Below are 25,990 nucleotides of genomic sequence, written 5' to 3'. Positions count from 1 at the left end.
ACCGTATTATTAATGCATACATCTAACAATAAAAATCTACCCCCGGGGTCACAGAGCTTCCTAAGTACTGTATATTGGAGGTTGGAGTGTAGCAAAATCGCTACCCCCCTAGATTTAGAGTGGTATGGAGACGAAATGCATTCGCCTATCCATGGGGCTCGCAAGATATTTCTAGGATCATCTAGCCAGTGGGTCTCCTGTAAGGATATAATATGGGGGGACATGCGTTTTAAATGAGAGATCACTTTCTTCCTCTTAACCGGGTGGTTAAGACCCTCTATATTCCATGAAACAATACAAAGTAGCGTAGTTGTCGAATCTCCGTCTACATGAGAGTGTGGGTGGGCGTCAGTAGACATATCAACCCACCCCTACCGGGAAAAAGCTCAAAAAATAGATGTGAAAGATAAAGCAGGGTCCCACCCTGTCCCAGCGAGCAGGGGGGGAATCTCCCAGTGGAGGAAAGGGGTCCCGGTCCATGCAGGTAAAACTAACAAACCAAACATAAAATAAACAAAACATCAGTACACAACAAATAAATCAGTTGCGTGAGCAAGTGTGCAAACCAATTACACTCTACTGTAACAGTGAAACATTATGTGAGACCCGAATGCAGATTCGGGCAACGTAGAGTAGTTGACAAATATATATACGCAGTGATCAAGTGTCAGGTATAACAAAATGCAGCTTGGCCTCCTCTGGATCCTCTAAGAAGCGTGGTCGTCCATCTTCAAAAACTCTGAGGCGGGCAGGATAAAGCAAGGAGAACCTGATCTTTGCCTCAAAGAGGTGTTTGCATATAGGAGCAAACTCTCTGCGCTTTGTGGCTACTGATGCGGAAAAGTCCTGAAAGATGAGGCGGTTACCATCGATGGAGAGGTTGGTAGCTTTGCGATAGTGGTCAAGGAGTCTCGCCTTGTCCGCATAGGTCAGGATACGCATGATGACCGGGCGAGGGCGACCCAGAGAGTTCCTCCTTTCAGGACCCACACGATGGGCTCTCTCAATGACTAGAGGGACTCCTTTTAGATCCATGGAAAGTTGCTCCGGGATATCCACCGAGAGGAGGGTCAAGAGTTCGCGACCCCGCACCGACTCTGGGACGCCTATGACCCGCAGATTGTTACGTTTGCCGCGATTTTCCAGGTCATCAAGCTTTTCAGAAAGGTCAGCGACCTCGAGCTGTTTGGCCTGTACAGAACGTTGGGCTTCCTCCAAATTATCCTCCAGGGTCGATATTCTTTGTTCCGCCTCATCAAGGCGAGTAGAGTGTTGGCTCAGCAAAGCCGAAGAAGACTCGATGGTCTCTTTAATGCCCGCCAGTTTCTCATCCAGGAGTGGCCCTAGAACCACCAGCAGGTCCTTATGTTTCATCTTCGGCTGCTTAAGAAGCGGTCGTGACTTGCGGGAGCGCTGGGAGAGTGAGCATGTGGTCGAGTGGTCAGAGTCGGAGGAGTCCCCGCATGGGGTGTCTTCTCGTGAATGTTGAGTAGTGCCTGCGGACATCACGGGCAGGGGAATCAGGAACTTTTCCATGCAAAGAGGTTTCAAGCAGAGGTGGGGTAGCCAGGCGCTGAGAGTCTAGGTAGTAAAAGGTGTAACGGGTCTTGCATATTAGATGGTGGCTTTCAGTAGCAGCTCATCCTGAGCAAGACGTACGGGAGGTGAGAGGTGAGGTGAAATGGGGGGGGGGAGAAGGAGGGGCGTGCGGTGTCTGTGGTTGATAAGACTTTCAGTAGCCGGCAGGAGTGGATGATGAGAGGGGCCAGGCCCTCGTGGGTGTGCAGGAAGAGGGCGGCAGCCAATGAGGCGGAGGACAGCCCAGGACCCGATGTCCAGGTGTCGGTGGACCTTTAGGTGCTCAGCAGCGATGAGGTCAGGGTCAGGGCATTAGGGGCTTTCATGGATCCCCGGTTGTCACCACGTCGCAAACAGCCACAGGGGTCTGCGCGGAGGGAGGAGTGGTGATCCGGTCGGCGGGAGGAAGGCAGGGGAGAGTTCCTCACTGCACTGTGTTGTAGCCGTCAGGCCAGTGCAGCTCCCGTCTCCCTCTGTCTCGAACTCCGAGTCTCCAGTATCTGGGGCAATGCCTATATGGCTGCCGGCCTCCGTGCACTGTAAGGGGAAGTACCGAGAGGTATGCTGACACTTAAGTGTCGTGCTGCAGTGAGAAGGGTGGGTGGGCTGTGTCTCCTTATGAGTTGCAGGCAGCTCCGTTAGGTCGGTGTCAGCAGAGCAGCCGATTCCCAGCAGGGCCCGCCAACGGCCAGCACTGTCCCCTCCCAGAGGGTCCCGACTGCGGTTGCGACCACCAGCCGATCCGGGTAGGGTCCAAGCATCAGCAGGATAACCCTGCCGAGGTGTGGGGTGCGTGGAATAGCCTCAGGCGTCCCCCCCCCCCCCAGGCCTACTGCAGCCTGTGTGCTCGTTTGGTGCAGTGGGAGCAGGAAGGAAAATGGCCGCCGGGTCTCCGTGCAGGGAGTGAACAGCCGGCCGCCTGACTGGAGCCTACCGCGGGTGTTGACGGTCACGGGATCTGCGGGGCCGGCCGGAGGTCACAGGCCGGCCAGAGAGCCCCGGGAGAAGTGAGCAGGGTCCGGCCGCCGTCCCCGCCGCGTTTCTGGAAGTCCGGGGGGTCGTCCGCGAAATCGAGGCCCCGGCGTGAGAGGCAGCAACGGGCCGCAATCCGTGGGATCTGATGGTGTGCTCCCCGATTCCGTGGCCACTGGTGTTTAGCAGCAGGGGGGTTGGGAGGGTGCAGGTAATAGGGGTATGGAGCAGGGGAATGAGTTTAGGCGGGCTAGGAGGGTGAAAAGATGTTATTTAAAGCAGGAGCTATGCACAGCTGCGACTGCTCTCCTCCAGCGTTAAGCCACGCCCCTTTTATACATTTTCTGAACTTTCATGTACAATTTGGATGCTTTTAAAAGGATTATGTTCTCTTGGTATTTATAGTGCTGGGTAATTATTGCTGGTCTGTATAGATGTGGTGGTTTCTTTTAATTTCAGTAAATCAGATCTGTATGTATGATTAATTTATTTTTCATTTATAATTTCACGTTTTATAACTCTTTTGAATAAAAAAAAATACTCATACCCTCTGTTTTATCCTTATTTTCTTTTGTGCAATTTGTTTACTACATATGAATTGGCCTAACGGTATACAGTACTTTTTAACCAATTCTGATACTGCTCATTCCTGCAGGAAGAAGGGGGACTCTGGGAACCAATGCCATCTGAAGATGTCATAGATTCATGAAGGCAAACTCCAAAAACCTTCCATTTTTGGAGTATGCTGAATACTGGGTGGCCACATCAGCCCCTAATAATGAATGGATCAATTTATTAAAACATGCTAGTGTTTCTGTATGTGATAAATAGTCCTCATAAACAACACTTACTGTATGTGTACAGGAAGGAGGTAGCAATACCATGTATATCATAGAAACCTATGGATTTCTGACTGGTATTATTTCACTGGGGGCAGGGCCGGCTCCATGCCTACTAGTACCCTGAGTGAGAACATGTAAAAGCGCCCCCCCCCCCCCCAACCCCTATGCGCGCGCTCCAGGAAAAGCGGACGTGGCCTCTGGAAAAGTGGGTGTGGCCTCGTAACTTCATATTATTAGACTATAAATAAATATATTTTCACACTCCCTCTACGCACACAATTAGCAGCCTTACACATATCAGCCACAGTAGTGTTCCTTACACACAATGTCTCCAGTATAGTGTCAGATACACATAATGTCTCCAGTATAGTGCCAGATACACATAATGTGCAGTGCCAGATAGACATGATATGCCCCCCAGCAGTGCCAGCTACACATGACATGCCCCGCAGCCGTGCCAGCTACACATGACATGTCCCCCAGCAGTGCCAGCTACACACAATATGCACCCCAGCAGTGCCAGCTACACATGATAGTGTTCACTTTTTAGGGCAGGGTGCTGATGACAGGGAGGGCACATTTTTAAGTTAGGAGGGCAAAATGATGTACATACTGTAATGCTTGGTGCTCATCTACCTACATGGCAAAGCGTGGACAGTGCGCGTCGAAGGTGCGCAGCAAAAATTTAGGGGCGTTGCTTCGTGGGGAAGGTGCGTGGCCACATAATAGTGGCAATTTGCATTACACCACACAGTAGTGCAGTTAATACACATTGCACCAGGTAGTACCTCCTAGACACTTTGCGCCAGACAGAGCACGTTAGACACTTTGCGCCAGGCAGAGCACGTTAGACACTTTGCGCCAGGCAGAGCACGTTAGACACTTTGCGCCAGGCAGAGCACGTTAGACACTTTGCGCCAGGCAGAGCACGTTAGACACTTTGAGCCAGGCAGAGCACGTTAGACACTTTGCGCCAGGCAGAGCACATTAGACACTTTGCGCCAGGCAGAGCACATTAGACACTTTGCGCCAGGCAGAGCACATTAGACACATTGCCTAGCCACAGACGCCTAGCGGGAACACTACATAATATGCTCCCCAGCCGTGCCAGCTACACGACATGCCCCCCAGCAGTGCCAGCAACACATGACATGCCCCCCAGCAGTGCCAGATACATAAATGGCCACACAGTGCCAGATATGTCCCCACAGTTCCAGATACATAAATGACTCTACAGTGCCAGATACAGATATGCCCCCACAGTGCCAGATAAATGCCCCCACAGTGCCAGATATGTCCCTACAGTGCCAGATACATAAATGCCCCTACAGTGCTATACATAAATGCCCCCACAGTGCCAAATATGCCCCCACAGTGCCAGATACGCCCCCACAGTTCCAGATACATAAATGCCCCCACAGTGCCAGATATGTTCCCACAGTTCCAGATACAAAAATGCCCCTACAGTTCCAGATACAAAAATGCCCCTACAGTGCCAGATACAGAAATGCCCCCACAGTGCCAGATATATCCCCACAGTTGCAGATACATAAATGCCCCTACAGTGCCAGATACAGAAATGCCCCCACAGTGCCAGATAAATGCCCCCACAGTGCCAGATATGTCCCTACAGTGCCAGATACATAAATGCCCCCACAGTGCCAGATAGGCCCCCACAGTGCCAGATACATAAATGCCCCCACATTGCCAGATACATAAATGCCCCCACAGTGCCAGATTCATAAATGCCCCCACAGTGCCAGATTCATAAATGCCCCCACAGTGCCAGATAAATAAATGCCCCCACAGTGCCAGATAAATAAATGCCCCCACAGTGCCAGATACATAAATGTCCCCACAGTGCCAGATACATAAATGACCCCACAGTGCAGTTATGCCCCCACAGAGCCAGATAAATGCCCCCACAGTGCAGATATGACCCCACAGTGCCATGCCCCCACAGTGCAGATATGACCCCACACAGTGCCATCCATAAATGCCCCCCCCCCCAAAATACCTGCGGCACTGGGAGGGGGAGGAGGTCTGCGGGCGCAGGTCCGGGTGCGGGCGGGCAGGCAGGCGGCCTCCAAAGCGCTTGTGTGCGCTATGCACGCTGCGCGGCGCCGGCGTCTGACGTTAGACACCGGCGCCGCTCAGCGCGCATAGCGCACACAAGAGTTCAAGGCCGGGTAATGCTGCACAGGGCCGGCTCCAGGTTCGAATATGGCAGCGCCAGCGCGCGGCGCCCATTAAGGGTGGCGCCCTGCGCGGCCGCTCTATTCGAACATGCATGGAGCTGGCCCTGCCTGGGGGGGGTCTCATATTGCTTTTTATTTGACCGAAATACTCCTCTCTACCAACCCTTGATCCCTGTCCAATAATCAAATTGTTTATCCATGTATCTCATTATGCCACATAGTCACACTTGTTCTCAGTAGTCCCCAATATATAGAAAGTGCTAACTGTATCCTGCATTGAGTATGGAGGTTTAATTAATAATTCTATTGTCAGAACTCGCAAAAATATAGGGGTATCTGGATGACAGATCAACAGTGTATTGGTCGATAGTTTGCTTTATTTACTATCCACATGGACATCTATTAGGAAGATTAACCTGTGATGAGCAGAGCAAGTCACCTTGCTCAAAACGTGGCGAGCGAAGCAAGCCCACCAGGGTACACATTTGTACGGATTGTGGTCACAGAACATGAAATATACAAGATTTGGCCCAAAAAACATTTGTTGACCATTTGTGTGTCAACTATTGTCATGTCAACCTTGTGACCCTGTTGACCTTTTGTACCTGTCGACCTAATGCAATTTGACCATTTGGTGTTGACCTAATGACTGTCAGCTATAACCTTGTGAATCCACTGATCTACATCCAAGTATAGGTTGTTGGGCATTTATATAAACTATTCTGAAAATATGTTGTAAAGGTGCTGTTGTCCTAGGAACCCAGCAAATTCATTATGTCATTTTTCTTAACAATTAGAAAATGAAAGGAAAGCCCTGATTCGTTCCTATGGACAGTACCACTTTTTCTGCACAGATACTATGGAACAGTTTTTATAGATGCTTTTATACAGTAGCTGCCCCACAGTATATACATTTTAAAAAAAAGTAAAAAAATAAATAAAAGTTGTTTGTCTTTTTTTATTTTCTACATGTAAATCAGAGATTTTTGGAACAGTTTCCAATGGAACCCCTTTCAAACTTAATAATATACTTATCGTATGTCTACAAATTTATGTGCAAGCCCTTGTTTATCTAAACAGCAGGGGATTAATCTGCTATACCAATGCATTATCTTAGTTACATTATATCTAATTAATTTGTTATAAAACATAGTTATTTGCAGAGTGAATTTGGCATGTTTCTACGTTTCCCAAACCTTACAAGTAGAGAGCCTTTGCTTTGACTGCCAACAGTTAGACTTGTTGTTCACTTCATAGGATAGAATTATCACTTTGGCTGGAGCACAGTTAAACATTTTATTACAAGCATATCGTTTTAGTTTTGGTTATAAAAATAATACAACCATATAATTATGAAGTGCTGTATATAGTTGATGTGCCATTAAAGTTGTTTGGAATTTTATAAGTGTCTTAAATTCACCGGTATTTCACATTCGGATTTCCCATTTCAGATAGATAAACTAGGCAGAACAGGAATTTGCTAGTACTAACAGATACATTGATCCTCAAATAAGTGTGTACCATCTCACATAAACATTAGGAAATGAATCAATGTATTTCATTTATATTATTGCTGTGTGGAGAGTGAGAAAGGGGTGATGGCAACATGTTAGTTGTAAGCAACGCTTTCTTTTATAAAAAAAAAACTACAGGTATTCAGAGAAGTGTCTTCAGGTGCTTATCTGAAATACTGAAATGTGTTAATTGATTTCATCCTGTTTTTGTAACTAGTTATAGGAATAAGTACGTATATTTGAAAAAACTATATGGTATTGGCACTGTCATTGTGTACCATCAGAAAACACCACTGATTGTAAGCCTTGCTCCTAGAGAAACAGAAAGTGATATGGCATCATATTGTTACATAGTTGAGCTTTTGATGTGCTCACATACTGCTATGGGCCCTACACACTTAAGGCCCACACACACTGGCCGATATATTGGCCGTTCTCTTGAACGGCCGATATATCGCGGGTCCGTCAGCCAGTGTGTTCGGCCGATACGTCTGTGAACTTAGTCATTCACAGACGTATCGCGTCGGCCCCACAGCACAGCCGACGGCCAATATATCTACCAATATATTGGCGCGTCGCTGTGTGTGTACAGGCGGTCGGCCGACCGCCCGTACACATGCTGCGGCGGCCGGCGGTGATTGACAGCTGAACTGGGCGGGCGTGTGCACACACCCGCCCAGTTCATGACGTCAGTCCCCGACGGATCGGGCAGTGTGTATGCTCAACACACTGCCCGATCCATCCATAGATATATCTGCCGATCAATTGATCGCCAGATATATCTTCCAGTGTGTACCCACCTTTAAATCTAACTGAACGATATGAACGTTCTCGTTCAGTAATGAACGAGAACTCGTTCATATCGTTCAATGTGTAGGCACCAACGATGAATAATGCGCAGCCCTGCGCTCATTCATCGTTGGTGCCAGGTCACTTATACATGCATGCCAATATGGACAATTTCGTCCATATTAGCATACAGGGCTTTGGGGCCGGGTGACGGGGGAGTGAAGAAACTTCACTCCCCCCGTCACTCACTCCCTGCTGCTGGGTCGCCGGTCGGCCGGGCACCTCAGCGGCACATCGCGGTGTGTGTGTAAGGCCCATTAGGGCCGGATGCAAGTTGAACTTACAAAGGTGTTTACAGATTGTGGGCCTTATACAGTGCTGGTTGCCATCTTGCTAAAAACGCAAACAGTCGCCTTTTGGCGTTTGCGCATACGCAGAGTTGGCAGCGCACGTGTGCGGGCATTCACACTGTGAACACATCCCGGAAGGATGCAATTGCAATGTGAGTGACAGGAGGCGGGTGTTCACGGGCGCGAACGTAGCATTGGGGGGAAGTGGAGCAGGAAACGCAGGCGTGTCTTGGCCGTTTTCAGGGTGTCCCGATGATGTCGCCTGCATTTCCTACGATAGGAAACATGGCTGCGGTGCGCCTACATACGCTACCACTACAGTTGCAAGAAAAAGTATGTGAACCCTTTGGAATTTCCTGGATTTGTGCATAAATTGGTCATAAAATGTGTTTTGATCTTCATCTAAGTCACAACAATAGACAAACACAGTCTGCTGAAATTACTACCACACAAACAATTGTATGTTCTCATATTTTTATTGAACATACCATGTAAACATTCATAGTGCAGACTGTGTTTGTCTATTGTTGTGACCTAGATGAAGATCAGAACACATTTTATGACCAATTTATGCACAAATCCAGGAAATTCCAAAGGGTGCACATACTTTTTCTTGCAACTGTATTTGCCGATTTCTGCAATGCGATTGCAATTGAATTCCGATTGCATCGCTGGGCGGCGCTTCACATGATGGGTGGCCTTGCCCTGTGCTGGGCGGCCCCCAGCATGCAATTTTATCAATAGCAGTTTTGCTTTTTTAGCAGAACTGCTACTGAAGCTGAATGAAATTGCTTATAGGTTTAGAAATGTGAAACTATGGCAACCTCTTGATAGTTACGAGAGAACATGGGTACAAGACCAAACCCCCTGTGGCATATCTAGCACCCCTGAAGAATTAGGCCACCACTCAAATACCTTATTCCACCTGAGTACACCCTTGTACAGCCCCAAGCGCCAATGGCAGGTGTGAACAGCACACACTCACTTCTGCTGTATTGCACTCAACACTCCCAGCATTTAAGACAAGGCAACAGTATAAGTCCATCAGCATTGAGTTTGTTCTACCTAAATTGGGGCAGTCAGGGGAATCATGTGGGAGAGAAGGGTTGCCATGGCAGCCCAGGGGACAGTAGAGCTATATGTTTTCACAAGAATATAATAGATCACATATAAATGGAGCATACTAGTATTATATGGGAAACAGTTACATACCGACGACAGAATCCCAACCGCTGACAATGCCGACAGCCGGCATCCCGGCTAACAGGGGCTATACCCCGACACCCATAAAGTGGGAACAGAATCTTTGGCGAGCACAGCGAGCCACCGAGCCCGCAGTGTGGCGAGTGCAGCGAGTCCGCATGGGGCTTGCTAGCGCTCGCCCCACTGCCGGCATTCTGGCGACTGGGATCCCGTCGTCCTTATGCCACCGGGACCCCATAACCAACGCTATTATATTTGTGTAGTAATACCAATGGGTGTACATAAATATTCTTGGATCATAGGACACAGTAATGGGTTTATGTGAACACTAACTGTATATACTATTTGTCCTTACTTCAAACTCTCATCCCAATAACAATATATAGCATATATAAAATTTGTACTATTTTGTTTATTTTCATCTTAATAGCAATGAAGAAAAGGTCCATTCATAAATACCCTTCATGTTGCATGAGTCTATTATCTTGTACAGTGGAGTCAGAGGAGCTCACATGTATATGGGTACACATACACTGTTGCTGTCATGCAGTTTGAATCCAACTGAGGGGTCTGCTTATTAAGCCTTGGATGATGATAAAGCAGACGGAGATAAAGTACAAGCTAATCAGCTCCTAACTGCCACGTCACAGGCTGGGTTTGAAAAATGACAGCTAGGAGCTGGTTAGCTGGTTAGAAGTGATAAACCAGTGATAAGTGCAAGGTGATAAACGCACCAGCCAATTAGCTCCAATATGTAAATGAACTGTTTGGAGCTGATTGGCTGGTGCATTTATCACCTTACATTTATCACTGGTTTATCACTTCCTTATGCCTTCTCCAGGTTAATGCCCCAATATCTCAGTCCACTTTATCTCCATCCAGGGCTTAGTAAATAGGCCCCTGAGTCAGGTTGTGTTTACTAGGGAGCTGCATGCAACATCCGCTCAATACTTCAAATAGTGTTAAAGTATACTGACAGCACATTTGTCATAGAAATGATTGATTTTTTTTATATTTATATCAGTCAAGCTGTATTCATGTATTAAATCCTGCTGGTGCCCTAATACATAATGCGTACATACCTTACGGTATAAAAATGGTTTTGGCTCTGAATCTCTCATTGCAATTTCCTAAGAACCTCAGTGTAACACAGATTACAAGCTCTATGTTCCCATTTATGGATTGACATCTTGCTATTGGGGATCACACAGGTGCCAAATGTTTAGTAATGTAGGAAGTGCTTTCTCAAATGCTATCTGACAGTATGCCAGTCCTGCATGAGTTTGTAGGAAATGATGCCAGTGGAACGGCTGGAGAGACAGATGTAACCTTGTAACGTTTAATCTCTGTCAACATTACAAAAGACATCCAAGCAGGTTGATGGGTAATTTAGTAAAGAATTATTTTAAAACTTATGTAAAAAACTTCAAAGCTATAATAGAACTAATTTGTTTACTCAATAAAATATTTAAACATTAGTCACAGTACATATTAATACAGTACATCTCATACCTTTGCATTTTTGTTATATACTGTATGTGAATGTAGAGCCCATGGGGGTAATTCAGAGTTGATCGAAGCAGCAAATTTGTTAGCTGTTGGGCAAAACCATGTGCACTGCGGGTGGGGGGGGGGGGGGAGATATAACATGTGCTGCAGAGACAGTTAGATTTGGGGGGGTTATTTGGTTTCTGTGCAGGGTAAATACTGGCTGCTTTATTTTTACACTGCAATTTAGATTTCAGTTTGAACACACCCCACCCCAATCTAACTCTCTATGCACATGTTATATCTGCCCCCCCCCCCCCTGCAGTGCACATGGGGGGTAATTCCAAATTGATCGCAGCAGGAAATTTTTTAGCAGTTGGGCAAAACCATGTGCACTGCAGGGGGGGGGGGGGCAGATATAACATGTGCAGAGAGAGTTAGATTTGGGTGGGTTATTTTGTTTCTGTGCATGGTAAATACTGGCTGCTTTATATTTACTTTGCATTTTAGATTGCAGATTGAACTCACCACACCCAAATCTATCTCTCTCTGCACATGTTATATCTGCCCCCCCTGCAGTGCCCATGGTTTTGCCCAACTGCTAAAAAAAAATTACTGCTGCGATCAACTTGGAATTACCCCCATGGTTTTGCCCAACTACTAACAAATTTGCTGCTGCAGTCAATTCTGAATTAGGCCCCATGTATTTATCAGCAATGTCATCTCTACATGGAGCATGTGCTTGGCAACATAAAAGTTTTCTGAAGTTTGTATATTATTCAGTTGTCAAATGTTACCTGTAATCAGTATAATAATGAGAAATATCAAGCCCCGATACTAAAGGGGGCGTAACTGGGCTTTGTGGCGCCCTATGCTGGCCACATTCTATGAGCATATTACATCATGATGTCATACTGAGGAGGCAGGTGGTCCTGAGATGCTTTGAGACTGAAGACAAGTCCACAGATACCACATCAACACTTCTGAATAAATGGACATTTTTTCAATATAAAGTTATTGACTGAAAGAAATGGGCAGAGCATTCAAAACTGTTGAATGCTTGATACAGAAATCTTTAATGTGCAAGCTTAGGTGTTATATATATGAAAAAATGATCTTTACATCATCATTATTTTGTATGAATATACTATAATTAATAAGAATATGGATAAGAATATTTTAACACCTATTTACATTTCTCGATCATGTACATTCTAAACTATTGTTTATGAGCGTTATTCGAGTCGTAAAGCTAAGTGATGCTACCGCAATAACCACATCGGTGGCGCCAGTGTGCATGTTCAGCTCGCAGTGGGTACGAACACCTCAACCTGAGTGACAGGCCGAGGCGTTCGTGGGGTGGGCAGCGGGTGGCGGCGGACCACTGCGGGGGGGGGGAGGGGGGGGAGGGGGCGCGGGGGGGCGAAAACGCGGGCGGGTCGGCACTATTTTTGGGGCAGCTGAGCTAAAAAATGACGCTGGACCTCCTGCAAACGCAGCCTAGCTGTGGCTGCAGGGGATTGTCCACAGTTGCTGTGACCGCAGTGAAATTGCAGTCACTGGGCAGGCCATTCTGCACGCTGGGTGGCCTTGCCCTGCGATCGACAGCCCCCAGCATGAGTTTGATAAAGCAGAATCTGCAATCCTAACTGAATAACCACCTATGTCAAAAACTTGTATATACTCTAATGGGTGGTATTCAGCATACTGGTTGTTGGGGTGCCGGCGCAGAGTACACCGGCACCGGAATCCCGACAACCGGCATACCGACACGTTTTCTCCTTCTTGGGGGTCCACGACCTCCCTGGAGGGAGAATAGATTGCGTAGGCAAGGGGCTCATTTGCGTTCGCCCCGCTGTTGGCAAGCCGGCGGTCAGGATCCTGGCGCAGGCATGCTGGCCACCGGGAACCCGGCCGCCAGCAACTCATATCACACCCACTCTAATATACACCTATTAACAAGAGTCATATTATACATATTGCTTATACTCATAAAAATGGTTATCTGTAAACTATCATAGAGTAAATTGAAGTTTGTACAGTAGTTCACAAAGGTGATTTTGCAGTAAACTAAAATATGGTTTTTGTCCAGTTCACAAGATTCAGCAGCTACTGATCTGCATTAAGTGGTAATGGAGGTTACCGTGTAGTGACTGTGTCAGTGCTTCATTTACCCGCTAGTAAAAATGTGTCTTTCTGCCAATGTTATTAATAGATTATATACATGGAAAGGAGGGCCAGTAAAAGGAGTAAAGCGAGCTCATCTGATACAATTATGCAAATTGTGTTCAGTTTGTAGCTATTGCCAAATAGCAGTTGTTGACGGAGTTCAGTGTCAAGGTGGTTTTAGAAAAATAATACTTCCTGCAATAGTTACAAACAAGTCGGTACAGTTTATTACAAACTGCAAAACTACGCACCTACGTTTCTCTGTGCACAGAAGTATGTCTAATTAGTGAGCTCGGTATGATATCCCAGTCGTCGGGATGCCGGTGGTCACATGACACCGGCATCCCGACAGTGAAGATCCCAACATCGGAAGTATTTTTACAACCTCCCTCCCCTGCTTTAGCTCTAACCCTCCAAGGGTGGCGGCTAGGGCTAACCCTCCTATTGCCTATACCTAACCCCTGTCCTTGTGCCTGACCTTAACCCTTTCCTCCCCTGGGCCTCAACCCTAACCGTTACCCCGATACTTACCTTTGGGATGTCGGATGTCTGTGTTTCGGCACCAGTCTCCCAAGTGGTGTTAGAATTCGGTATGATATTCCCTGGTCGTTGGGATGCCGGTGGTCACATGACCAGCGGCATCTCGTCCATCAGGATGCTAAATGCATTCCTAACTAGCTGCTTAGTGTATTTCACTGTGTACATCCAGTTTATTCTGCGCCTAGTTTTTTCACTTGATGCACGGTGAACAAAATGTCAAACTACTCCTAGGCGACTCTCCAACCCTTTCCTATCCACTTTAAATACACTGGGAATGTGTGCTCCCCCTTCAGAAGTAGAGCAATGTTAAGTGGGGCAAACCTACCAACTGTTCTTGAAGTTGAAAAGATCTAATTGGGCTGGAGCCCTAGACAGTCACCCAGACAGTCCCTGCCTATCCAGAATCCAGATATTTGGCAGACTGCCTTAGGGTGTGTACACACGGTGAGATATTTTCTTTCGATTTTGACTATATAGTCAAAATCGCAAGAAAAGTTAGTGCAGATCGCAAGGTGAAAGTCACCTTGCGATCCCGATGCGCGGTCCCGCCAGGTCGGCATCGCAAGAAAAGATAGACTGTGCAGGCAAGTCAATCCTTGCTAGATCGGTGTACTATCTAGTTCATCTCACATGTCAATGACATTTCACATAAGCCAAAATCTCACATAAGCCAAAATCGTAAGCACACATAGTCCATATCTCAAGCAAAGCAAAGTAAGTCACAATCTGTGCTATCTGGGCTCCAGGGAGTTTAAGGGAAATTGCAAGTGAAAATCGGGCATAGCAAATATCTCACCGTGTGTACACACCCTTTCTCTCTTCTACTTGGGGCGGGATATAATAAAGTCTGAGTTCGGCGGCTGTGCAGGATGCCAGACATTTTTTTAAAAGGGGCAATCATGTACATGGCATGGTTTAGCCTTGTACATGATTGCCCCTTTAAAAAAAAAATCAGAATTTGTCCGGCATTCTGCACAGTCGCCTAATTCGGACCTCATTACATCCCGGTCTTGTTCTTGCTGCTTTCACTACTTGCCGCTGCTTGTGTCTTAAGCTCAGTTGTTTCTTGTGTGGATCCTGGAATGTTTTATACAGACATGAAAAATGGAAAATCTAGTAATGAGTTAGCAGACTTCCCTAACCATCCCTAATGGTAAATAATACCGGGAGGGATTCATTGGGTACTATCCCTCAGGGAGAAGTGAGCTCCATGAATTACACTATTATGTATCCTCAAAATATTTTGGGTGATTTGATACACCCTAGTGCTGTCTCCAATTGTGGTTTTCCTGGAGGGATTCTGGGGGTCATTCAGACCTGATCGCTCACTAGCGTTTTTTGCAGTGCTGCAATCAGGTCAGAACTGCGCATGCGTATGCACCGCAATGCGCAGGTGCGTCACACAGATACAAAAGCGGATCGCTGCTCAGCGTTGGGTTTGTGCGAAGAATCCATTCGCACGGGCGATCGCAAGGAGATTGACAGGAAGAAGCCGTTTGTGGGTGGTAACTGACCGTTTTCTGGGAGTGTTTGGCAAAAAGCAGGCATGTCCAAGCCTTTGCAGGGAGGGTTCCTGACGTCAATTCCGGTCCCGGACATGCTGAAGTGTTCGCACAGGCTGAGTAAGTCCTGGGATACTCAGACTGTACAAAATCTGTTCGTACACTTTGCACACTTGCAAAGCAAAAATACACTCCCCTATGGGCGGCGACTATCTGTTCGCAGCAGTGCAAAAAACCCCTAGCGAGCAATCAGGTCTGAATTAGGCCCTCCGTTTCCACAGTAGACTGAACCAGGGCCGGCTCCAGGCATGTTCGACTAGAGCGGCCGCGCGGGGCGCCACTCTTATAGGGCGCCGCACGCTGCGGCCGCCATATTCCTGCCTGGAGCCAGCCTTCAATCTGTGTGTGTCCCGGCCGCTTGTGTGCAGCGCGCTGTGCGGCGCCGGCGTCTGCACTGTGGGGCATTATGTTTCTGGCACTGTGGGGGCATATCTGCACTGTGGGGGCATTATGTATCTGGCACTGTGGGGGCATATCTGCACTGTGGGGGCATTATGTATCTGGCACTGTGGGGGCATATCTGCACTGTGGGGGCATTATGTTTCTGGCACTGTGGGGGCATATCTGCACTGTGGGGGCATTATGTTTCTGGCACTGTGGGGGCATATCTGCACTGTGGGGGCATTATGTTTCTGGCACTGTGGGGGCATATCTGCACTGTGGGGGCATTATGTATCTGGCACTGTGGGGTCATATCTGCACTGTGGGGGCATTATGTATCTGGCACTGTGGAAGCATATCTGCACTGTGGGGTCGTTTATGTTTCTGGCACTGTGGGGGCATATCTGCACTGTGGGGGCATTATGTATCTGGCACTGTGGGGGCATATCTGCACTGTGGGGGCATTATGTTTCTGGCACTGTGGGGGCATATCTGCACTGTGGGGGCATTATGTTTCTGGCACTGTGGGGCAGGGCCGGCTCCAGGCATGTTCGACTAGAGCGGTCGCGCGGGGCGCCACTCTTATAGGGCGCCGCACGCTGCGGCCGCCATATTCCTGCCTGGAGCCAGCCTTCAATCTGTGTGTGTGTCCCGGCCGCTTGTGTGCAGCACGCTGTGCGGCGCCGGCGTCTGACGTTAGACGCCGGCGCCACGCCGCAGACGGAATCGTTCATCTGTCCGCCCACCCGCCCGCGCCCACAGCAGTACTCCCCCCTCCCGGCTCCCAGCACCGCAGTCAGCAGTGACATGTAAGTTAAAATCTGCACTGTGGGGGCATTATGTTTCTGGCACTGTGGGGGCATATCTGTACTGTGGGGGCATTATGTATCTGGCACTGTGGGGGCATATCTGCACTGTGGGGGCATTATGTATCTGGCACTGTGGGGGCATATCTGCACTGTGGGGGCATTATGTTTCTGGCACTGTGGGGGCATATCTGCACTGTGGGGGCATTATGTTTCTGGCACTGTGGGGGCATATCTGCACTGTGGGGGCATTATGTTTCTGGCACTGTGGGGGCATATCTGCACTGTGGGGGCATTATGTATCTGGCACTGTGGGGGCATATCTGCACTGTGGGGGCATAATGTATCTGGCACTGTGGGAGCATATCTGCACTGTGGGGTCGTTTATGTTTCTGGCACTGTGGGGGCATATCTGCACTGTGGGGGCATTATGTATCTGGCACTGTGGGGGCATATCTGCACTGTGGGGGCATTATGTTTCTGGCACTGTGGGGGCATATCTGCACTGTGGGGGCATTATGTTTCTGGCACTGTGGGGGCATATCTGCACTGTGGGGGCATTATGTTTCTGGCACTGTGGGGGCATTATGTTTCTGGCACTGTGGGGGCATATCTGCACTGTGGGGGCATTATGTTTCTGGCACTGTGGGGGCATATCTGCACTGTGGGGGCATTATGTTTCTGGCACTGTGGGGGCATATCTGCACTGTGGGGGCATTATGTTTCTGGCACTGTAGGGGCATGTCTGCACTGTGGGGGCTTTTATGTTTTGTGGCACGGCGGGCATTTATTTATCTGGCATTGTGGGGGCATTTATGTTTTGTGGCACTGGGGGCATTTATGTATCTGGCACTTATGTATCTGGCACTGTGGGGGCACTTATGTATCTGGCATTGTGGGGGCATTTATGTATCTGGCACTGGGGGCATATCTGCACTGTGTGGCCATTTATGTATCTGGCACTGCTGGGGGGCATGTCACGTGTAGCTGGCACTGCTGGGGGGTATGTCACGTGTAGCTGGCACTGCTGGGGGGTATGTCACGTGTAGCTGGCACTGCTGGGGGGCATGTCACGTGTAGCTGGCACTGCTGGGGGGCATATCATGTAGTGTATCAACTAGGCGTCTGTGGCTAGGCAATGTGTCTAACGTGCGCTGCCTGGCGCAAAGTGTCTAATGTGCGCTGCCTGGCGCAAAGTGTCTAATGTGCGCTGCCTGGCGCAAAGTGTCTAATGTGCTCTGCCTGGCGCAAAGTGTCTAATGTGCTCTGCCTGGTGCAAAGTGTCTATCGTGCTCTGCCTGGCGCAAAGTGTATAGGAGGTTCTACCTGGTGCAATGTGTATTAGCTGCACTACTATGTGGTGTAATGCGAATTGCCACTATTCTGTGGTCATGCACCTTCCCCACGAAGCAACGCCCCTAAATTTTTGCTGCGCGCCTTCGGCGCGCACTGTCCCTGCTTCAGCATGTGGGTGGAGGAGCACCAAGCATTACAGTATGTACATCATTTTGCCCTCCTTACTTAAAAATGTGCCCTCCTTGTGATCAGCACCCTGCCCTAAAACGTGAACACTATCATGTGTAGCTGGCACTGCTGGGGGGCCTATTGTGTGTAGCTGGCACTGTTGTGGGGCATGTCATGTGTAGCTGGCACTGCTGCGGGGCATGTCATGTGTAGCTGGCACTGCTGCGGGGCATGTCATGTGTAGCTGGCACTGCTGCGGGGCATGTCATGTGTAGCTGGCACTACACTGGAGACATTGTGTGTAAGGAACACTACTGTGGCTGTTCTGCGTAAGGCTGCTAATTGTGTGCATAGAGGGGGTGTGAAAAAAATATATTTATTTATAGTTTAATTATATGAAGTTACGCGCATAGGGGTTGGGTGGCGCTTTTACATTTTCTCGCTCAGGGTGCTAGTAGGCCTGGAGCCGGCCCTGGACTGAACCATGTGTGTTTTCCATATTAAGCACTATAGGTGGCGATAAGACTTTATATTATCTTATATCCTCCATAGTTCATAAGGCATTTTAACATGTTGGCTTTAAATTGTCCATTCATTTCTGAAATATTCAATGAGCAACATGTCTGCAATATAAATGTGCTCTACACATTTATAATGTTTTTATGTAAAATTGATACAATTTTGCCTACTCCCACTAGTCTTTCTTCTAACTTTTTTCATTTGATATGTGGCATTACATTTTAATATGCTGCTAATTTTTATTTATTTCTAATATTTCTTTTAACTTTAAATAGATTTGGAATTAATTTTGAATTTATTGAATTCGCTTTTTTTTCTTCATATATTCTGTGGTGTATTCGCACCGCCCATTTGTTAGCTGCTAATATAGGGGGTGATTTAGATCTGATCGCTGCTGTGCATTTTCGCACATCGGGCGATTAGGTACTAACAGCGCATGCGTATGCACCTCAATGCGCATGCGCATCGGACAGCAACAAAAGGCATCGCCGCTCAGCGACGGGATGGTGCGAAAAATCAGATCACACGGGCGCTTGCAAGGTGATTGACAGGAGGAAGCCGTTTGTGGGTGGTAACTGACTGTTTATTGGGAGTGTCTGGAAAAACGCAGGTGTTCCCAAGCGTTTTCAGGGAGGGTTTCTGACGTCAGCTCCGCCCCCAATCAGGCTGTTCTCATCGCACTGTAGGAGTAGGTCCTGGGCTGCGCAGAGACTACACAAAGTAGATTTTAGTAGCTCGGCGAACACATGGGATCGCACACTTGCACGGTGAATATACACTCCCCCTGGGGTGGCGACTATCTGAACGCAGGACAGCAAAGTTAGCAGCCCAGCGATCAGGACTGAATCACCCCCATAGTCTTGGATTAAGTGTGAATAGATTCACAATCTAATCAACCATTTAATATTTTTTGTTACCTTCTTCCAGGACTGTAGCAAGAGTGGTGCGGCCAGTACCCTCACCCAGGGGTCAATGCCATTGGGGACACTCTGAACCACAGCCACTTCACCAGCCCCTAATGGTACTGTTATCCCACTTGCACATGCCATTTGGTGCTCCAAGCTCCAGGCTTGTACAGTATATCAACAAGAGGAAAACCCTGTTATCACTTATAGTTGATTTTATATACCCAATTAGCAAATAAATATAATTAATAATTACATCAGAACAATTTAGTTAAAGTGTATAGACTTTAGAGAAAAGGGAAACTCTTGAATAAGTCAAAAGAAAAAAAAGCCTACACTCTTTGAACTTTGATGCTTGTATAAATGAAGAAGAAAATGCTTTCTATAAATGTATTATCTATATATGTACGTATAAAATACTTCTGGGTGACATAGACCCCCGTGATGGTACTGGATCAGTTTAGTCTAATTTATGTCTAAAATTAATCATTGGAACTATCTCTATAAAGTGATATCTATAAAATGTCACCTTTGCTGCGGAAGAGAACTCAGAGAGGCAAAATTATTTTCTTTAAAATTATATGAACAACACCTGTTCTCTATGTAGCATAGAATACAAGTCCTTTTACGAGAATTTGGTGTGCAATTTATATACATGGCAATGCCTTGCTGCGGCCCAGTTGACACCCAGTAATGTTCACTAAACAGTCACAGAGAAAAGACTGAGATGCATATGGAACAGAATCATTCATAAATGCTTACAGATGTGTATGCAGGTCGCAAAAAATTGGAGTTTTCTAAAAATGACTGGATGTGAAAGCATTTCAGTTCGCCCAGTGTCTTCAAAACATCAGGGCCTCACTCGTACTGCAGGTTAGGTTTCAGATTCATACCATAAAGTGATAATTGCTGAAAAGCAGAACACTGCCTTTTTCAATTGTAAATATAGCCATAGACATATCTTTCTCACTTAACTTAATAATTTGTAACTTGCCAATCAAGGTAAGAGGCTTACCACATTGCCAAACAGTACAGGTTGAGTCTCTGATATCCAAAATTTAGAAATACAAAATATTCCAATATACTGAATTTTTTGATCGTATTGACACCTTTGCTTTCTGATGGCACAGTGTACACAAGTCATTCTCAAATTTATTGGACATATTGTATAAAATGACCTTCAGGCGATGTGTATAAGGTATAGATGAACCATAAATGAATTCTGTGTTTATACTTGGGTCCCATCCCCAAAATATCTCATTATGCTATTATATCTAACTGTGGTATGCAAATATTCCAAAATACAGAAAAATCCCAAGCATTTTGAATGCGGGAGACTAAGGGGTATAGGGGGTCATTCCGAGCTGATCGTAGCTGTGCTAAGTTTAGCGCAGCTACGATCGTTAACTCAGACATGCGGGGGGACGCCCAGCACAGGGCTAGTCCTCCCCGCATGTCAGTGCCGGACCCCCTACACAAGTACAAAAGCATCGCACAGAGGCGATGCCTTTGTATTTGAGGAGTAACTCCCGGCCAGCGCAGCTCCTGCGGCTGGCCGGGAGTAACTCGTCGCTCCCACTGGCTGAAGCGGCTGCGTGACACATCACGCAGCCACCGCGGCCCGTCCCCCCAACAGTCCGGCCACGCCAGCGTTGGCCGGACTGCTTCTCCCTTCCGCCTAGCGACCGCCTGTGTCTCAGAGGCGATCGCTAGGTAACGAAAGCTGCCATGCGCCAACGCACTGTGGCGCCGGTGCATGGGCAGTTCCGACCTGATCGCTGCGCTGTGACAAACTGCAGCGAGCGATCGGGTCGGAATGACCCCCATATTCAATTAGAGTCCCATTCCGACATGCATTTGTCAGAATGGATCTGACAACCCCTATTCAATTCTCATCTCAGTTTGACTTTTAAAAAGTCGAATTGAGATGAGGGACCCAGAGGAGTAGAGGTGGGGGGGGGGGAAGGGAGCCGTGGGGAGCCCAGCGGGGACAGCCGGCGGACGGACGGAGGAGATCAGCACTACAGTAGCTCTGCAGGAGGATGTCACACAGCCGCCAGACCTCCCGGTAGTGTCCACCCGGCTCAAGGAAGCGTGACCTCACTTGCTGGAGCCAGGTGGACGCTGCCGTGAGCGGCGCGGCTGTGAGACATCCTGCCGCAGCGCTGTGCTGTAGCGCTTCTCTTCCCTGTATGCCCTGCGGCTATCCCCCGTCTCCCTGCGGCTCCCCCCACCCCCCCCTCTCCTGTGGGTCCCACATCTCAGTCTGACATTTTTTTATGTCGGACTGAGATGGTCGAAAAGGCACGTGGATCGGCAGCTATTCCGCCGATCCACGTGCTTTTCGACAAGGCGAATTCCCCGACTTGTCGAATATATTGAATAGGTTGGAACCCCTTCCGACCTAAAAAAAAAGTCGAAAACTGCCGTCTTTTCGACAGACGGCAGCTTTCGACATCAATTGAATATTATTATTATTATTATTACATTTTATTTATAGGGCGCCACAAGTGTTTCGCAGCGCCGTACAAAGGACAGTACAGGGAGACAAAACTTAACATAACAGTAAATAAATAACAAAAATGGAGTGCAGGTAACAAAGAGCACCACAATTCTCAAAACATAATACAGCTTAGATGTAAGTAAGTAGCGAAGGAGTAATCATTGTACTACTTGGGGCTGGCGGCCATAGATAGAGAGGGGCCATTTACCAGCAGGAGAAAAAGCAGGTAAAGATGGTCGCTGAGTGAAATGTGTCAAGAAGAGGGTTTAGACAAGAGGAAAGAGGGCCCTGCTCTGAAGAGCTAACAATCTAGTGGGGAGGGGCAACAGACAGATGACATGAGGTGCAAGCAAGCAGGTAGAAGCCTGATGGTGGTATGCGAGCAAAGCAGAGATGTCCAAGACATGGGGCAGGGGGATGGAGGAGCAGTCTAAGGACTAGGTTATGCATTGGAGGGGTACGCTTTGATAAATAGGTGGGTTTTCAGTGCCCGTTTGAAGCTTTGCAAGGTCGGGAAGAGTCTAATGGAGCGGGGGAGCGCATTCCACTGAAGGGGTGCAGCACGGGCAAAATCCTGAACTCGTGCATGGGAAGCAGTGACCAAGGCAGAGGAGAGGCGTAGTGGGCGGGAGGGAGTATGAAGGGAGAGGAGGTTGGAGATGTAGGGAGCAGTGGAATTAGAGATGGCCTTGTATGTGAGGGTGAGGAGTTTGAAGAGGATTCTGTAGGGGAATGGGAGCCAGTGAATATACCCCTAAACCTGAACTGTATACACCAAAGGCAAATGCAGGATTTCCAGAGGGGGGTTTCCAAATGCTTGATTTTAGAGCGAGTGTGGCCAGTCCATGAAGAGGACATAATTGGCATTTAGCCAGGTTAAATATGTGTCATGCAGAGTGCAGTGTATGTCTTAATTCTGACATATCCAGGGCCAGTGATCACATTAAGCCATTTGATGCATCATTCGGGCTACCCTACCTGAGCCGAATGTTATAGTTTTCAGATAAGCGCACCATTCCAGCGCACTGGAGCAAGTCCGGGAGTCTGGATGAGTTGGAGAAGAACCAAGCACTACCCTAGACATATATGTACACGTTGGTCTCCTTATGCATTAGCTAGTGTATGCTATGCAGCATTAATAATTAACCCTATAGATAGTCTTTAGCATTGCACCCCTAACAGTACATGTTTTCCAGATCTCTTAGTTGATGCACAGGTGTAGTCATAACTGGCTAACACATTTTAGAAAAGCCACAGGTAGTGATAATGATTTCATTTGTGATACAGAGGAGATCTTTAAAACATGCAACTCTAACATTTGTTTATGTAAACCACCATTTTAATGGAGGTCAAAAAACAGAACTCTGTAAAGCGAGGCGCTATTGTAATATGTATAAAAATCTCAGCAGAATAGAACAGTTGCTTTCATTCTGCTATATCTGATTAAAGCTCCTCTTTATTTAAAATTGAAATATTTTCCCATAAAATATTGCTTGGTTCAGATTAATTTACAGTATGTCTTAAATTAATTATGAGAATGTGTTTATTACATGTGTCACTTTTGTGTGTTTGAAGCCCCTAATTGAGTTTCTTAAGTCATGTCTGGACATGTGTTTTGTCATGTGCGACTGCAAGGAGCAAAATGTGTCCCATTAAAAGTACAGTGCTAGACTCTTGCTCCTTAGAGGAGGTAGAAAAATCTAGTTCTGTGTTCTGTCCAGCAGGGCAAGTAACTGAACCCTAAATGTGCTTGTTTCACACTGTTTCTTCTTCTCATGCTCACAGTCCACAAAATTAAGTCTACTTTTTGACTTTTGGTGGAAAAGTAGATGCACCCATCTCCATACATCAGACAGTCAAAAAATGTTTCCATCTTGGCATGCAAATCAGGTGCATTTGCCCAAACCTGGGAACGTGACCTCACAAAAGAGCACAATTTGCACTTTACAGATTTTTAAATGAGCATTATCAACTGCAAATAGAACCTCAGACCCAGCAGATGCTAACGTTATATAAATTGCATGTGACAATATTTAGCCACCTGCATAAAATGTTGTGGCCAGTGGCTAATCTAAATTGTATTGGTTAGAAAACCTTAATATAGCATTCAGATTTGGGTTTACTGATTCCCTTTTTTTTTTGTAAAGAAGAATGTTTCTACATTGATTTGGAATAACACATATTACATGTGTTACAGCAGATCAGAGGTTAAATAAGACTATCCAGAGGCTTTTGCAGGCGTGCTCTGTGACTCAAGATAACAGTAGGCGAGCAATCAGATTTTTGTGGGCACAATGGCATCCATCGTCTCTTCCCATCTAACTACAGACATGCTAATTAATATATTTCTCTATTACTAGGTTGTTTGAAATAGCAATTAAAAGAGTAATTGAAATGTTTACTTGTTGTAGGAGTGTCAACCAAGACGTGGAATATAGCAATTACCCAGGATGGATTAGAAGAAGACGATGAGATCTTTGAAGTGATTCTAAATTCTCCTGTGAATGCTGTTCTTGGCACCAAGACAAGAGCTGTAGTGAAAATTGTGGACCCCAGAGGAGGTATTCTTTTTGCTCTCCATTTTAAAATCTAGAACTGCAAAAGCAAAAAAATCTACTCGCTTTCAGGAACAAAATGTCCCCAATAATGATAACCTTGTGACAAAAAAGTGATTTGAAACAATTGCCATAATACAGTTTATATAATATTTGTGACTATTAACCTGCTGATCAATAAATGATGCTTTATGGTCTGTGGAAAAAATTACCTGTCTAGCTAATCCTCCATTAAAATGCTTATTTTACTGTTAGATTTATTTTTATCCAGTTAGCTATTAAATGATTTTCTTGAGTAGAGCAAATGAGTAAAAAATAATTTCAGAAATATTCACCAATTATATTGTCTTGAATATAGAAACCTTTTATAAAAGCAAGGTAGCATGTGAAGTAGTATATAATGAATGAAATAATGAGGCAAAAAAAAAACATTCTCTTGATATGAAAATAAAGTGTAACACTTAATTTTTTATAAAAACTATATGGGTGTCATATTAGTAGCAAGCATATTGTACCCAAACCGCTCCAGATTATACTTATGCTGACATTGCAGATTGTACTCAAACCGTTTCAGATTATACTTATGCTGACATTGCAGATTGTACCCAAAATGCTCCAGATTATATTCATAGTTTTCTTGTTTCTTAAATCAGATTCTGCAGAAACTCTTTGGGAGAAAGACTATGAACGGATTCAAATTGTTTGGCCAGAGGGTACTGAGGATATTTTAGTGGATTTACTGGGTTCTTGTTACTATCAGCTACTATTAGGGCTAGTAGGGCTAGGGATGTGCTGTCTACCACACCTGTGTATTTCACCAGGCGCTCCTGCAAGGAAATTTGGACTTTACTGCACCTGGTAGGCAGGGTAGAGTCCTCTGTTCTGGTTTATAGCATGATAGGCTGGTAGTGTATGAGAGTTTACAGATATGCCACAGTGATAATGTTAAGAAGTATCAGGATCAAGCCGGAATGGTCATAGATATGACGCGTGAGTAAGAGCAGAGAGGTATCATGAATAATGGGAACCATAAATACAGGGAATCATACAAATATATAGTGTTGGACAGGGGTTATGTGGAAGAAGAATCCAGATCAAACCAAGGGTCAAACATAGGAGAATATCAATATATAGGATACTATTGCTTTGGAGCACGGTTTCGAGCTTAAGAGGGTGCAACAGTCAGAGTGTTCCTTAAATAAGATTTACAATTTCAGAAGTACCACCTCACTGGTCACATGGATTAATCTACGTTTAATATTTTGAATGGTCCAGTGAAATGATAGGTACATTTCCTGCTGGATACCCCAAAGACAGTGGTTCTCAAACTTGGTCCTCAGGACCCCAAACAGTTCATGTTTCCCAGGTCACCTAGCATGTGCACAGGTGTAGTCATTACTCACTGGCCCATTTTAAAAGATCCACACGTGGGGCTAATTATTTCACTTGTTATTCTGTGAGGAAACATGGAAAACATGCACTGTGTGGGGTCCTGAGGACCGAGTTTGATAACCTGTGCCCTAAGATATAGATATTGCGTAGAAATCCAGACTTTGTTCCAAGGAGACAGTTCTGGAAAAATCTTTTTTTCATATCAGCAAAGTTTTCATAGTGCTTGGAGAAAAGTTAAAGCATCTTCTGTAAAGAGCTTC

The 25,990-nt window shown here is 46.4% G+C and overlaps 1 protein-coding gene across 1 annotated transcript in view; it reads left to right on the top strand.

Annotated features, from left to right (window-relative positions):
• FREM1 (FRAS1 related extracellular matrix 1) overlaps positions 1-25,990 on the top strand; it is a 326,722-nt gene that overhangs the window by 231,224 nt on the left and 69,508 nt on the right. Inside the window, exon 29 of the mRNA XM_063914068.1 lies at positions 24,195-24,344. Coding sequence (XP_063770138.1) covers positions 24,195-24,344 — 150 coding nt within the window. The remainder of the gene's footprint in view (positions 1-24,194; positions 24,345-25,990) is intronic.

The sequence above is a fragment of the Pseudophryne corroboree genome, chromosome 1 (genome assembly GCF_028390025.1).
Source record: "Pseudophryne corroboree isolate aPseCor3 chromosome 1, aPseCor3.hap2, whole genome shotgun sequence".
NCBI lineage: Eukaryota > Metazoa > Chordata > Amphibia > Anura > Myobatrachidae > Pseudophryne > Pseudophryne corroboree.
This window is presented reverse-complemented; position numbering and strand designations above follow the sequence as displayed.